Genomic DNA, 17,354 nt, shown 5'->3' on the forward strand with positions numbered 1-17,354 from the left:
AAGCAAGTTTCCAGTTTTCCCTAACAATCAAAAAGTATATCTTGCCAAAAACTGTATATTTTATTTCTTGATTCTCAGGAAGAAATTCGAGAGATTACGTCGGAACCAGTTTGATCCTACTCGACGGATTGTAGCCACTACGACTGCCAATGTGTTGGCATCGCCCAGTGAAATAAATATTATTCGGTCCAGTTTCAGTATTACTTTTCTTCTAGCACTCTATCAGAGTACAACACTACAATTTAAAAAAAAAAAAAAATTACAATGATCTGTCAATCTCGGAACATAGGCTCCTTCCCTCACTCTGCGCAGTCCGATCAGTGTTTGCACGTCAAGCTGATTTCTGTTCGGCATCTGGAGCATGAGGACACATCTGTATCTCATTTGTGGCCACGGCCGTGGAGGTCGAGCATAGCAAAGTCACGAGTGCGCTCAAAAAGTTTCCGTTCAATAGCCGTCCAGTCCAGGATGGGTACGCCAATGGGGCAAAATCACTGCGAGCATCGAGGCAATCGTCCCACCAATGCACTAAGTCGGAGGCAACCTAAAACACCGTGTCCTGCTGTGTGAAGAAGTCTGTAGCTGCTTGCTGCACACCCTCGTCCGACAGAAGCGGTCGACACTTCGAGGCCTTTTTAAGGGACAGAAGATGTGACAATGGCACAGGGAGAGATCGGGACTATAGGGCCGGTGCTCGAGTGTCTTCCACTCGAGTCGGCATAACTTCTGCATGTCGACATTCCCGATACACGGACGTACATTAGCGTGAAGCAGCAGCACCTGTCGTCACACTTTTCCCAGAAGTTTTGCCTTAATTTTACACACATTCTCCATTCTACAACGGATGTCATCCGGTGTGTGTCCTCTGGCAGCCGAGAAATGAATAACAGTCTCGTTTGGACGCACTTGGTAATAATGACACCACAGTTCACATTTCCACATTTACCAAATGTGTGTCGGGAAAGACACAGTGCCACACTAATCCCTTACCTGCGAGTCAGCGTTCTTATAACCACAATGGAGTCCCACTGTGTTAGCAACAGCCTTGAATGGAATATTTTTGATCGCCTCTTATATTAATTGAAATGTAGTTCTGGATCATTTCTGGTCACGTCGGCAATTGTACAAGCCAGTGAGAGCACTGCTTTTCTGTGTCCATTTATTTCTTTGGCAGATAAGTGTATTTTACCAGCTGAGATGAAACCTACAGAATTGGCTATCTTCCACACGTCTCTGTGTGGTGATTTCAACTGACCAGCCAGGTAACACTGCTACTTCTGTGAACATATTTAAACCTATTTATCTGGAAATCAATAGTCTTTAATGCCTATGTGGAGCTTGCACGGCCACGGTCGAGTGTGACACACTAAATGAAAATGAGTAATGAGGCCCAAAACTAGTGCATGTCACAATCATTGCATGCGACATCCATTACGGGACTTGTGTTTCCTAGTGTGGATACCGTTATAATAACTTCCTGTTCATTCAAAAAGATTTACCTAACTTATCAAATTGCCAGGATCTCTGTTTTAGTAGAAATTTGTCACATTTTTACTCTTCGCGATAAAATCGACCGAAGAAAAACTTTAACTTTCGATTATGATCTCGTCCTGCCCTCTCATCTTCCACTGGGTCACTATACCGTGTAATAATCAGATAAATCATTTTCCACCATCACTCTAAAGTTTCGCTAGGCGGTACAATATCCCGTCTGTAGTAGTCAGTGTATTTCACAACATTTATAAGCGAACAGGATTTAATTCTTACAGGAGTGAGAAAGGAAATCGTATGAGAAAAAGGCAAGCTGGACACATTTTATGTCAGTTCAGTTTAATAATATCCTTCATGCTTAACAACAACATAATGTGGCTTCAATGTAACAGCATATACATAAATATATATAAAACTTGAAATAACAATAAACTTTAAAAAAAATGGAAAAAGAAATCTTATATTATAGTTTTGATTCTCAAAAACTGTACCACATTTGTATTATTAAGACGGCAAAAAATATATTGTTATAGTCTTTGGAAGAACAAAGTGTATTAAAGATACTAACAAAATTGCACTCCACATTGATATGTTTATAAGACTATCACAAAATGGCACTCCGAGCATACGGGAGAACTAGCTGCACAGTGACAGTCGTAGTGAGATTCATTTCATTCCTGGACTAATTAGAGGTTCCGGATTGTGGGCTCCAATGCAGTGCGCACCTGACAGCTCGGGAGAGATTCGGCAACATTTCCACTTACGGTCCTGTCAATCCTGTACAGAAACAGAAATCCCAAGAAATTGTCATATTTTAATACCTTCTTCTCAGGCAAGATGTCCGCCACACAGGAGCTACATTTTTTTAAATCATATCCAGTTTAGAAACATATAAAATCCTTTTCGAACGAAAAAAAATTAGGATTCGACACAGAGTGTATGTCGGCCGAATCATTTTCTGAGTTACTGTCCTGGTATACACATTAAATGATTCACGGGAACTGTAGAAACATATCTTTGGATGACTTGACAGTGATTTGAACTGTCACTCTGTCAAGTGCGAGTCTGTCATCTTACCGCTACACCAATTCAATCAGTAATTTTGTTTTCGAGTGCTCCCGCACAACGAGAAATGGAATTTACAGTTTTGTCCAAAAATTTGTTTACCCAACACCTGTATAACATACATAGTCAATAAATTTACAGAACATCCACCATCACAAATTTATTGTGGGACGATATCCTACGTTTCCAGTAGAGGTGTCTCCGTAGTCGATTTGCTATCGAACATTTGCTGTATTCCTTCGGCCACTGTAAATGTGTGTGAATATTTGCAGTGACAATTTATGTCACCAATTGTGTCTCAATATGTGCTTTTGTAAACTTACATAGTACTCAGGAAATGAAATTATAAATCTCCAAACTTGTCATGCTCTAAGAAAAGAGTGCATGCAGTAGTTGTTATAGAGAAAGAGATTTTTCTGCAGTGAACCCAGAACCCGACCTTTGTGGAGGTGAAGAAAAGAGTATTATTATTATTATTATTGGGTAGTTTTATGTTTCCTCTACTCAGTAGTGGTTGCATTGCGGGTCACCATTAATTTTTTAACTTTGCTGTGGAATTCTGAATTGGCTGAGTCTGGTCACTTCCTTCCTCACGTTCCACACACAGAGGCTGCGGAAAAGGTCCGACCCATCCACAACAAAAATCAGTAGCAGTTAAGACAAGTAAAGCTGGCTCACACTTCCAGCTGCACTCATTTTTTGAACTATAGGCTTAATTTGAGGGAGATATTTCTGAGAATGTACTTTTAGAGCTCAGCATAGTATGGCAGTGAGACATGGGCTGTGGGAAAACTGGAACAGAAGAGAACAGAAGTATTTGAGATGTGCTGTCACAGAAGAATGTTGAAAATTAGGTGGAATGTAAGGTAAAAATAAGGAGGTTCTCCTCAGAATTGGCGAGGAAAGGTATATATGGAAAATACTGAGAAGAAGAAACAGAATGACAGGACGTCTTTTAAGACATCAGGGAATAACTTCCGTTGTACTAGAGGGAACTGTAGAGAGTAAAATCTGTAGAGGAAGACAGAGATTGGAATACATCCAGTAAATAAGTGAGGGCATAGGTTGCCAGTGGTACTCTGATATAAAGAGGTTGGCACAGGAGAGGAATTTGTAGTGATGAGAGAGAGAGAGAGAGAGAGAGAGAGAGAGAGAGAGAGAGAGAGAGAGGAAGGAGAAGAAGAAGGCGAAGAAACATTTGTGGTGAGGCTATTTAACTGTAACTGATGGTGACAAATGAATATCAGACTGGTAAATTTGTGCAACAGAAACCAAAGAAGTGCTGGATAGGATATTATCCATGCATCCTGTCAAGACAGTCTCATGCACCTAAAAGTGGAAAAAGAAGATGAGTTTTAGCGCACAATTTCACTGCATCTTGAAAGAAGAGGATTAAGTAGTGTGAGGATAGGGATTAGCACAATAAACTATTTAAAATTACTTTAATGAATTTTAGTGGTGCACATTTTGCTTTAGTATGTATATACAAAGGGTAGGTAGACATATGTGCTATCTGGTGTAAAAAATGTTACAGCTACAGACAGCAGACTTCAGTGCGATTAAAACCACAGGAGCCACGGGTAACTGTAGAAAAGATGCAACTGAACGAGAAGCCAAAATTCTGTTAAACAAATATGAAACCTGAATGAGAAGAAGAATTTGTAGTGTAGAATTGTATTAAATAAATACAGAAAACATTTATCTCAGAATACTGGGTCAATATTCTCAAGGACACATGATAGAAAATAATGGTAAAAGTTGTAAGCTCTAGATGTGTCAGTGAATAACTCCAGGTAGAAGACAGGATTCACTACGGACCTGCTTAAAAATGTTCAATCCGGTCAGGAACTGTGTTACAGAACTTCTTCAGAAACTGACTCCATGGACACTTTTGTATGCTCACGTAGTTCTAATAGCAGAATCTCTACCAGAAATTTGAGAAAATATTAATGCTCGGTGGACAGGTCTGTAACCTAGAAGACTTATGAGTGAGTACAGCCAAAGGGGAGTACATGTACTGCAACTTCTCGAGGACTGCTACCGACTCTCAACTGCAGCTACATCTACACAGTGCCCTCATAACAGCGACAGGTAACTTCGGGTACCTCGAGTCAGTAATAACATCTACAGCTTCCACAGATAGAGACATCAAAAATGGTATAAACACCAGGTAGTCAAAATGGAGGTCATTAAAAGGAGTGGTCTTCGACGCAAAAATGCCGATCCGAGTCGAGGGAAATATGTAAAAATGATCGACGATACCATCTCTGACACGTGGTTCACATTGTTGGGCCGTGCACAAATCGGACGAACAGAAGCTACGGGCTGCAGGTAAGGGTGCTATGACAGTATGGAGATATAGTATAAAACAGCATGTAAGAAGTTCACTGAAGGCAGCAAAAATAGCAAAATTATAATTGCATAGGGTTCTGCAGCCAGTGTTGGTTGTGACACAATACGGTACCACGTCACAGTGTCAGAAACTACACCGGAGAAGCCGACGTTTTGGTGACGCCAGTGGCCGTCTTCTCGACTGTAGTCCTAGAAGGAGGCCACTGTAACCGTGGGCAAAATGTCAGGTTCTCCAGTATAGTTTCTTACACTGTGACGTGGTACCGTATTCAGAAAACTTTCACGTCAACAGTGGGAAAGCTTTGACAGGACTGCCTACACTAGGACGGAGTGTGTCGTACTAAAACAAGACGGCACCTGTTAAAAAAGGAGAGAGTTCCCAGGTACCTGCAGAATAGAACGACCTGGTAATGACGAGACTGCACCCCAAAATGATGCAAATACATTCAGAGTGGTGTAACAAGACTGCGAAGGGAGTCGACCCCGAGAGACACGGAGAATAAGGCACAGAAAAACAGCACTTGAGAGCAAAGAGACACCAAGACTTTGTTGTAATGAAAAAAACGTCATCTATAAGCAATGAAAGAAGCAGCAAAATAGATCACTGGAAGCAGGAACTTGTTCTTTCAAGAAATTTCACAAGTGTTACGCAAATGGCTGAACGTTACAGGATGCTGAGCCTCGTTACATCTGTGAAAACATTTAATGACATGATGTAAGCAACTGCAGTGCAGCACTACCTAAAATGTTTAAGTTTATGGGTTTACTTGGTGAAAAGGAAAGTTTAGGAAAACGACGTTTATACTCAGACACGACGTGGACAAGGGTTAAGTCATCTGGATAGGTGCAACGCAGTGGGACAGCCATACTGTTATTACTTCCTTTAGTACTCACTGCCTGTTGCAGGAGAGAGAGAGAGAGAGAGAGAGAGAGAGAGAGAGAGAGAGAGAGAGAGAGAGAGAGAGAGAGGGGGGGGGGGGGAGGGGGGGGAAGAAAAAAAAATCTTAAATCCTCCTAATACAATAAGAGGGAAACCAGGACAGGGGAGTATGTACTAATGAGAAAGGCTCTCTGTGAAACAAGATGCAATTAAAATATGACAACCAAAGGTAGCAGAATAGCTGCCCACTAAATGAGAAGAGGTTTTCAGCCAGCAGCCTTTTGAGTAATTTTATTCTACTCTTTTGTTCCTTTCATCCGTGGCACAGGTAGCGCACCGATGTCCCTGGAGCGCACAAGTCCCCTTTCCGCTTGCACACTTGATGCAGAATGACACATTCCAGCCGTAATGATATATATTAAGGGTATAGAAGATATAACAACATTGGACTTGGACCTGTTAACACAGAACTTCCAAACAAAAGCTGCACCTGTTTTGTGGTTATCTCACTACTTTGTCTTAAAAAAACTCCCTCTCAAACACACACACACACACACACACACACACACATCCTCTGCACGTACTACACATTTAACAAAATGATACATGGAAGATCTGAGAGAGACTGGCAGGCAGCACATGGAAGATTAGAGAGTATTGCTCAATGCTTACACTCATACACACACAGATACGTGAGCAGTCCTGTGGACATTGTCAGCTGTGTTATCTGGACTGCCCAGACAGAGAGACCTGGAGGGGCAGTGAGAACAGTTGCTCCCACGGCGGCCGCAACGCGTCCAGGAGGGCCGACACGACGGCCGCACTGCCCATCCGGAGCACCCAGCGGGTCTCTCGTGCAGTGCCGGACGACTCGTCCAGGAAGACCGGTGTAACTGTCTCCCCGTCCACTTCCTGGTGTAACAGACGGCACAGATTTCAAACAGATGTAGCTGTCATTAATAAATACACCCAGATATATGAACAGAGTATCCGTCGTGCAGTTTTAAAGCTTTTCTGTTATGCTACACTTTGCTGAGACTCTCAGGTTTTCCATCAGGTACAGCAGTGTAGTGGTTACTAAAAAAGAAAAAGAGAAAAAAAGAAAAGGTTGAAAATGTGGGAAGAAACGGTGAATAAAAAGGGGGTTTTAAAATCGTTAATGACCGTGAAAAGGGGAAAGAATGAAATGCAAATCGAACTTCGTATTACAGAAAAGCTATTGCACTTAGTGATTCGGAAAAGCTATTGTTGGGGTGGTCCTTGTGGCGTTTCTGAGCAAAAGTCAAATGAATTTCCACTACAAAAATTATTTGAAAGAGAACAGAGAATAATAAAATGTGATTAAAAGGGAAAATGGCATAGATAAGAGTACATTCATTACAATGTTAATATGTCCTCTCTCGTGCGGCGTTAAGGTCTTGTTCTCCAACAATCTCCTGCTTCATTTCTGCATGAAAAAGTTGTAGCTGCTCCAAAATCTTGCAGTAAATTTCATCGGCCAGGAATTACGACTGTCTACGAATGAATACCACCTTGATATTGAATGCAAAGTATTTTAAGGCTGCTTCCATCCTCCAAATTTCATACAAGCTTCTACAATTCTGTATGTCTGCACATCAATACGTTTTTACGTCTTAATCAGACCAAGACTAACGAATAAGTTTTTATGTCTGAATCATACCAAGACTATCGAATAAGTTAAATTAAGCCTTTGCTCTCAAGAGACATAGCGGGTTGAAAAGAAAAAGAGTTACAATTTTTGTACCTTCATTTTCTTATAAATATTTTCTCTGCCATCGAGCGCTCATACAGCTACGACGGTATAATTTATATCTGAGGAAACAAGTGTAGCGCGGCAAAATTCAAAGTCCCGCTACAGCAGTGCTCAAAAGTATTCTGTAGTTGTAGTGTTATGTTGTCAGAAACCATTTGCATTCTAATAGAACAGAGCATTGCAAGTACCGTGTCACTCCCTCGAGAGCTTTGTGTCGCTGCGATTAAATATCTAGTAAATAAGAGAGGTTGTACGACGACAACATAAGTAAGTAGTCCTTTATCTCAAAACTATTTTGTAATTTGGTTTAGTGGAACGGTGTAGACAAGCTATTGTTGGTTAGACATCCAGACAGTGTTTTTTTTTTTTTATTTGTAGAAACAACTAGATTCGTGGCAAAACAAAAAGAATACTCAGTTTGTGTGAGACGAGCTGTTTTACATGTTTTGAGGAAATGAGTCACAGTCTAGTGCTGCTAGATAGTTTGGCATATCACAGTGGCTAATTAATGTGGGTAGTTGGTGGCAAAACAGGAAGAACAGTAGCCAATAAGCAGAGACCGAGCTGTCCTCAAAAATGACAAGGTGAGAAGCCAGAGTGATTTGTAAGCAGTCGGTTCGTGACCGAGGAAAATTGGTCTGACAAATTAGGCACGATACGGAGCAGCACGCTGAACTTAACCTACGTGTCTCTACTGCAAAACGTCACCTAGTACATTGTGCACAACCACCACATAAACCATTCATAAATTGAAAAAACAGGAAGGTGAGAACAGAATTTGCAAAGAAACATCAAACTTGGAATGCTACAGATCAGTCTAACGTGTTATGCAGTGAGTAAAATAAATTTAATGTATTTTCTTCTGATGGTGTGCAATATATACGTATACCAAAAACCCAAGGCACAACAGCCGTGAAGCACGGGGGCGGCGGCATCACGGAGTGGGGAAGTTTTTCTACACGAGGGGCCGATCCTCTCATTGAAACAGAAGGTGATATGGATTGTTTCCTGTACAGTGACATTTTAGAAACGAATACGGTTCTGGTTGGGAGAAAGAATATGCCACGCAATTGGATATTTCAGCACGATCAATGTTCAAAATGCACCTCAAGCCATTTAAAGAAATTCTTTGTAGATAAAATATCCACGTAAGTATGTGTACGACTCACACTCCAAGGGTTCCGTAGAAACTTTATTTTATATATACAGGGTGATTCATGAAGATATGCAAATATTTTAATACATTATTCTGCGAGTAAAACTACAGAAAAAAATTTCATATTAACATAGGTCCACAAATGTTTAGTTACGGAGTTACGGTTAATAAAAGATTTTGCTCAAAATTTAGCAACTTCGTTAATACGAAGCCATCGCAAAACTGTACAAGGTTAATGTAAAGCAGGATTTCTACGTGTTTTGTTGTTATTGGTCTGGTGAATCTAATAAAACCTGTCCCAGACGTGTATCTTAGTAGTTTTCCAGAACTTCCAGAGAAGCAAAGAAGCAATTTCATAAAATTTTTAATTTATTAATTACTTGGCCCAATTGCTTTTTAAATTCCAGACAACTGCACAAAGTTTTCAACAGAAGTTGTAGAGTATTTAATTTTGGTAAAATGACGGTAATAACGTTAACTGAAACAGTACGAACGTGTCAGATAATTTGTTTCTGTCAATAGCTTAACATGCGTGAATTTGTGTTAAACCGCAAAAAACAAAGCTGAGTATTAAGGAAGTTGTACAGTGTACATACAGTGTCACAATAAATGTTCAAAAATGTCTCCACCGATTTCAACGCATTTAGCTGCACGTGCACGAACAGATTTTGTTGTTCGTTTCAGATTCACAGGGTTACTTCTTTTCTTCTCTGGATGCTTCTTGCCAAATATCGTGATGCTTAATGGGAAGTACCCTACAAGTCTTGACAAGTGAGCCTGTGAGTATAAAATACGTTAATTAAATGGCAGCATCTTTTGATTACACTGACTTAGAAGTTTACAGTTTTTACACTGCCAAGAGACCCTAGACCTTAGTATGTGACACAAATTACAACTTTATACATCGAGCCTTCCCCGAGGAAAAAAGTCTCTTAATAGATGGATAGACAGTCAGATAAAAAATTTCGTGTGACATAATTACAAATTAACAATTTTCGAATTTCCTCCATTACTTGTACTATGAAACCTTCCTTCTTGCAAAATTTCACGATTCTTGATCAATGGAAAGTATCCTATAGGTTTCGAGGAGTGAGTTTGTGAGTATTGAAATATATTATGTAAATAGCCATCTTACATTGCCGACAGACCGTAGATCTTAATGTAGGACATAAATTTCAACTTTTTTTAAAAGCAGAATGGACAGACAGAGTGACTAGCAGACAGACAGACAACAAAGCGATTCTATACAGGTACTGTTTTTACTGACTGTGGCACAGAACCTTAAAAACAAATTATTAAAGTGGTCCAGCCAGAGCTCGGATCTAAATCCAACCGAATACCTCCGGGATGTATCGGATTGATGTGCAACTGCGATCAAAGCTCGTGGGTATGCAACAAAATAATGATCATTTCCTTAGATTTCAAAATATTTTTGTTTTATTCTACCCACACTTAGACCTACAAATTACTTTTGAGCCAGAAGAACTGTTATTTCTGTTTGATGTAACTCTGTTTAAACTAAATGTAGTCTGTACTAAATGGATTATCGTTACATATTTTTCAGTTATCCACTAACAGTTTTTCTATTACACCCTTATCTTTATGTGATTTAACTAATATATTCTATGGACTACTATTGAGTACTAATGTAGTGCAACTGTGTTATGTTTCAATCAATCCACCGTCATCGTATTCGGGTCATAGTTACTGACATTATATCTGTTAGAGACAAATTGTGATGACTTTAAAAAGCTTTTTTGTGTGAATTTATTAGCTTGCAACACCATTATCGTAACATAACAACAACCGACCATCTTCAGAGCTCTAATCGTACAAGTTACGTACGTACTTCAGTCATGGAGACTCAGAGGGGCAATTCCGAAAAAGGCACGTGCTGACAGGTACGAATGTTGCCAAACTGGCAGTTTAATAAGTTTGCAGAAGATTGGAAAAACTGGTAGCAGCCAACATCTGGGAAGACGAATACGTGTTCTGAAGAAACATCGGTATGTCTTATCTAAGACAACAGTTTCAAGAAAGGTGAAGCTATGTTTATAACATTTGTAGAGTCAGAGAAAGCTCTCGGCAGTGTCGACTAAAAAACACTTTTCAAAATTTTGAACATAGCAGGAATAATGTGCTGAGAGCAAATGGTTATGTACAACTTGTACAGTGAACAGATTGCAGTATAAATATTAGGATAGATTGCTACTCGTCACATAGACGACGTGTTGAACTGCAGACAGTCACATTTAATAACAGACTTCTATTCCCAAAGAGGCTTTTAATCCTCGAGCAGGCACGCCCGTGTGTAAAGTGCGCCAGACAAAAATAAAATGATTTTGCGCTGTTACATTGTTGTTTCACAACTGCAAACTCGTACCCATTCCTTCACTATTGCTTCAGGTGAAACAGTGATAAATTATGTTCTCGTACATACAAGTGAGGAACAGTAATATAAAATATATTACTGCAGGTGAGAAAAAATTTACAATCCGTACAAAAAAATGACCCTGATTATGAACTAGCAACATAATCGTACATTGAGGCAGTTGTCTACGAGATAATTAGTGATCGAAAAAGCGGCTGGCACGGATCTGCTGCAACTGCACTGCTAATGCTTCAAGTGGGTCATTACTGTCTCTGAAACACCTGTCTTTGGCAGCAGAGTGTTATAGTGAAAATTTATTTCATTACTGTTAATTAAAACTGGTTTAGTTCGTATTATGTAAGTTTATTTTCTTGACTTTTAAATAAACGAAGACTAAACTGTGATTTTGAGCACACACATTTAGCTCGGAAACATAAAGACATCTATTCTATACACACATACAAAGTGCAACACATGGCCACTTGTGTTACGAAAAACGGTACGACCGCTTGCGAGTTAAATGTGCATGTCTGCTACGACACATTGCCTATACAGGGTGTTACAAAAAGGTACGGCCAAACTTTCAGGAAACATTCCTCACACACAAAGAAAGAAAATATGTTATGTGTCCGTAAACGCTTACTTTCCATGTTAGAGATCATTTTATTACTTCTCTTCAAATCACATTAATCATGGAATGGAAACACACAGCAACGGAACGTACCAGCGTGACTTCAAACACTTTGTTACAGGAAATGTTCAAAATGTCCTCCGTTAGCGAGGATACCTGCATCCACCCTCCGTCGTATGGAATCCCTGATGCGCTGATGCAGCCGTGGAGAATGGCGTATTGTATCACAGCCGTCCACAATACGAGCATGAAGAGTCTCTACATTTGGTATCGGGGTTGTGTAGACAAGAGCTTTCAAATGTCCCCATAAATGAAAGTCAAGAGGGTTGAGGTCAGGAGAGCGTCGAGGCCACGGAATTGGTCCACCTCTACCAATCCAACGGTCACCGAATCTGTTGTTGAGAAGCGTACAAATATTTAGACTGAAATGTGCAGGAACTCCATCGTGCACGAACCACATGTTGTGTCGTACTTGTAAAGGCACATTTTCTAGCAGCACAGGTAGAGTATCCCGTATGAAATCATGATGATGTGCTCCATTGAGCGTAGGTAGAAGAACATGGGGCCCAATCGAGACATCACCAACAATGCCTGCCCCAACGTTGACAGAAAATCTGTGTTGATGATGTGATTGCACAATTGCGTGCGGATTCTCGTCAGCCCACACATGCTAATTGTGAAAATTTACAATTTGATCACGTTGGAATGAAGCCTCATCCGTAAAGAGAACATCCACCGAGATGAGGATTGACACATTGTTGGATGAACCATTCGCAGAAGTGTACCCGGGGAGGCAAATCAGCTGCTGATAGTGCCTGCACACAGTACGGAAACAACTGGTTCTCCCGTAGCACTCTCCATACAGTGACGTGGTCAATGTTACCTTGTACAGCTGCAACTTCTCTGATGCTCACATTAGGGTTATCGTCAACTGCACGAAGAATTGCCTCGTCCGTTGCAGGTGTCCTCGTCGTTCTGTGTCTTCCCCAGTCGCGAGTCATAGGCTGGAATGCTCCATGCTCTCTAAGACGCCGATCAATTGCTTCGAACTTCTTCCTGTCGGGACACCTTCGTCCTGGAAATCTCTCTCGATACAAACGTACCGCGCCACGGCTATTGCCCCGTGCTAATCCGTACATCAAATGGGCATCTGCCAACTACGCATTTGTAAACATTGCACTGATTGCAAAACCACGTTCGTGATGAACACTAACCTGTTGATGCTACGTACTGATGTGCTCGATGCTAGTACTGTAGAGCAATGAGTCGCATGTCAACACAAGCACCAAAGTCAACATTACCTTCCTTCAATTGGACCAACTGGCGGTGAATCAAGGAAGTACAGTACATACTGACGAAACTAAAATGAGCTCTAACATGGAAATTAGGCGTTTCCGGACACGTGTCCACATAACATCTTTTCTTTACTTGTGTGAGGAATGTTTCCTGAAAGTTTGGCTGTATCTTTTTGTAACATCCTGTATAAGAAATGAATAACAATGTATATTAATTCATACTGAACTCTGAAAATGTGGTTATTGTTCAAAAATAAATGAAAAAGAAACCACAAGACATCCAGTTCCATCCAGAACCTAATTAAAACGCATTGGACAACATTTTTAACAGGGCCTGAATCTTATTAGCTATACATTGTAACTGATAGTGACAAATATCTGAAGCATACAAAATTTCAATGCACAGATAATAAGAATCATTCGTGCAAGGACAAGGGTGAAATAAACACGGACAGGGGGGCACACAGGAGTGGGGTCGGGAAGGCGGGAGGGAGCACAGCCCAGAGAGAGACAGTGAGCCCAGCGCCAGCTGCCGCACTGCCGCACTCACCACTTCCACTAGGTTGCTGATGCTCTGTGCCGCCCAGAGCTCGGGCAGCTTCCCGGAGGATGGCAGCAGCCAGAGCAGCGAGTCGGTCGACAGTGATAGCGCCGACTCGCCGATCGCCAGCATCCCCGAGCCCAGGCTGACGGTCCCTGTGGACGGCACGAATGTCCGATGCGGTGACGGTGATAGTCTTACGATATACGGGCTAATTACAAAGTCTGTGAAACATTTTAAAAATTCGGTACGGTAAACGGGTAAATGTAACGTAACAAATGCTACGGTACTCTGAGACGAACTCAAAAAAATGAATTCACAAATTGCCATTACGGTTACGTGCCAGATGTATAATATTTCGGAACATATGAAAATTTACACTGGACTGAGACACGAACCCGGATTTTCAATTCATCGCTGGAGGTCGCCTCGACCACTTAGGCTATCTGAGGCCTCGGACAACTGAAGAGTGGGAAACTCGAGTTCGAGTCCTGTCCCGGCACGAACTTTCATTTGTTCTGAAATATTGTAAAACTGATGCAGAACCGTAATCACAAATTGTGCATTTGTTCTAAATCAGACGTGCTCGTCAACAGTCGACGCAGTTTCTCGAACACTGCACTGCGACAGACTCTCGAACATTCTTTCGAATGTGGTACTCGGCTAGCTAGTTTGTAGAAATACCGACGAGGGCACCATTGGTGTTTTTCGGTGAAAACTGAGGTGAACAGGGCAGAGAATGCATTTGTGTGCTGCTATTGTGGCTTGGCTTGAGAGATTTCATTTTCAGACAGGAGATTGCTCTCCAAGGTTTGCACACCCGTGTGTGAGATAACACGAAAACTGTGAGACAGACTGTGTAGCCGTTGCCGACCCGTCGTTTCTAGAATGACTGCTGTGGTTGACGGACTCGACACCTCACAATTTTTCCTCGTGGGATATGTTCGGATACAGTGATTGCGTTCCACCTCTACCGTAGGATATATTACATGTATTCGCAGTTGCAAATATGGATAACTTTCAGCTGTTTAATGGAATGACAACAATGAACATTTGTACAGGACAGGGACTCAAATTCAGATTTTCCGTTAGTCATGACTTTACCATTTGGCTGCCCGAACATAACTCACAGCCAGACCCAAACTTCCATATGTCGTCAACCGTGTGTCTACAACCTGCACTTGTACGTCCATTATGTATATTCCTATACAGGGGAGACATTTTACTTGAAAGTCGTTTGCCCAGTGTTGGCAGATGAATACGATTCTGCAGTGCCTGTGTATAATTGCACTGTAGTGCAGTGACATGCACACATGCATCTCTGACGAAACTTTGCATCATAATTTGGAATAAAACAGTCGCTGCAATATCGTATCGTATCGTATCTACCGCAGGATGACAACAGCTAGCGACATTGTGCCCAGGTAACTACTAACAACATCACTTCCGATATGCCAGGTCGTGCACAGGCAGAACTGGACTACCGATTAGATGTGCACCATGTGGCGGCCAGTGCACAAGTGTGACGTTTATATATATCATACTGTTTGTTGCACTCTTCTTGGTCATCTACCTACACTGATTGTTTGCAGTCTTTTGTGGGCTTTATAATTACCCTGTATATTTATCTACGTTATTAACACTAGCTTTCTGAGTACATAATTTTCGTTCTGTCAAGAGAGAGAATTAAGGTTGAACTAAGCCAACATCGGATAATTGGTCTCCCAGAGCTCAACAACTCGGGGGAATAAACTGCATAATGATATATATAAGAATCTGTAACTTACCAAACGAAAGTGTTGGTACGTTGATAGAAACAATAAAAAAAAAAAAAAAAACACACACACACAAAATTTAAGCTTTTGCAACCCACGGTTCATCAGGAAAGAGGGAAAGACGAAAGGATGTGGGTTTTAAGGGAGAGGGTAAAGAGTCATTCCAATCCCGGGAGTTGAAAGACTTACCTTAGGGGGAAAAAGGGACAGGTATACACTCGTGCGCGTGCGCCCGCCCACACACACACACACACACACACACACACACACACACACACACACACACACACATAACAGACACAAGCAGACATATGTAAAGGCAAAGAGTTTGGGTAGAGATGTCAGTTGAGGCGAAAGTACAGAGGCAAAGACGTTATTGAATGACAGGCGAGGTATGAGCGACGGCAACTAGAAATTAGCGGAGGTTGAAGCCCGGTGGGTAACAGGAAGAGAGGATATACTGAAGGGCAAGTTCCCATCTCCGGAGTTCTGATAGGTTGGTGTCAGTGGGAAGTATCCAGATAACCCGGACGGTGTAACACTTTGCTGAGATGTGCTGGCCGTGCACCGAGGCATGTTTAGCCACAGGGTGATCCTCATTACCGACAGCCACAGGGTGATCCTCATTACCGACAAACACTGTCTGCCTGTGTCCGTTCATGCGAATGGGCCGTTTGTTCCTGGTCATTCCCACATAGAAAGCTTCACAGTGTAGGCAGGTCAGTCGGTAAATCACGTGAGTGCTTTCACACGTGGCTCTGCTTTTGATCGTGTGCACCTTCCGGGTTACAGGACTGGAGTAGGTGGTGGTGGGAGGGTGCACGGGACATGTTTTACACCAGGGGCGGTTACAAGGGTAGGAGCCAGAGGGTAGGGAAGGTGGTTTGGGGATTTCATAGGAATGAACTGATAGGTTACAAAGGTTAGGTGAACGGCGGAAAGACACTCTTGGTGGAGTGGGGAGGATTTATATTAAACTGAAATTTATAAATATCGAAGAAGATGGTGTAAAGCCACAGTACTCACCGGAGTCGGTGACGACACTGGCTGCCACGAAGAATGCCGCCACACGGACGTTATCGTCCGGACGGTCCGGAGTCGCTGCGAGGCGCCTCACCGCATCCGTGTGCTGCTCCAGCGGCTCCCCCTCCACACGGCACCCGTCCCCGAGACTGAGCCCTGTGACAGTCGGTACACCGACTTGACAAAAATATTACCACGCTGGAAGCGTAGCACTTTAAACACATTGCTCAGAGTTAATAAATATTTTATTACTGCTGCTCCATTACAATGAGAGGCAACTTATTTGTAATGTCCAGTTTTCCACCACTGAACCTGTGTCTATAATAGATACACCAGTCCAGAGCAATGAAAACTAAGAAACCACTTGAGCTGCATCCAGATCTTTTTAAAATCCAAAGCATATCCAGTTTTCGGCCATTTGAGGTCAGCGATAGCAATATGCTGCACTCACTATGAGGCTCTCTTCTCCTGTGTGTTGTAACAAAATTCCAACAGCATTCAGTATTGGTGAATAGAATACAAATGATAAATAATGCACAGAATACACAAATACCACAGTGTGGTTTCAGTGGCCTGAAACTGCAGTCATGTGTGTGTGTGTGTGTGTGTGTGTGTGTGTGTGTGTGTGTGTGTGTGTGTGTGTGTAAAGGGGGGAGGGGGGGGGGGGGCACCGTCTGTTATTGACCAAGGCCTTAATGGCCAAAAGCTTTATTTGCGAGTGTCTTTTTGTTGTGCCTATCTGTGACTCAGCATCTCCGCTATATGGTGAGTAGCAGTTTTCCTTTTAATACTGTTAGAAAACACAAACGTTTTATATTTGTAGTTAATCCTTATTTTGGTTTTTAGTTATGCATTGTTATTTTCAATTTTCCTCTGTAATTTTTCCATTTATTTATACTCTTTACTCAATAAATTCATAAACTAATAACGAAACTAATAACGAAAACCAATAACAAGCATTCACATCACTGTGTATTCTTAACGGTTACTTAATCCATTT

At 41.6% G+C, this 17,354-nt stretch overlaps 1 protein-coding gene across 2 annotated transcripts in view; it reads right to left on the reverse strand.

The window, feature by feature from the left end:
- Positions 1-1,807: 1,807 nt before the first annotated feature.
- Positions 1,808-17,354, reverse strand: part of LOC126293698 (serine/threonine-protein kinase 11-interacting protein) — a 182,219-nt gene continuing 166,672 nt past the window's right edge. For both annotated transcript variants that reach the window (XM_049987004.1, XM_049987003.1), the window contains exons 19-21: positions 16,358-16,510; positions 13,566-13,711; positions 1,808-6,700 (exon numbers count right to left, since the gene is read on the reverse strand). In XM_049987004.1, the coding sequence (XP_049842961.1) occupies positions 6,512-6,700; positions 13,566-13,711; positions 16,358-16,510 (488 nt within the window). In that variant the 3' untranslated portion in view covers positions 1,808-6,511. The remainder of the gene's footprint in view (positions 6,701-13,565; positions 13,712-16,357; positions 16,511-17,354) is intronic.

This window comes from Schistocerca gregaria, chromosome 10, assembly GCF_023897955.1.
Source record: "Schistocerca gregaria isolate iqSchGreg1 chromosome 10, iqSchGreg1.2, whole genome shotgun sequence".
NCBI classification, from domain to species: domain Eukaryota; kingdom Metazoa; phylum Arthropoda; class Insecta; order Orthoptera; family Acrididae; genus Schistocerca; species Schistocerca gregaria.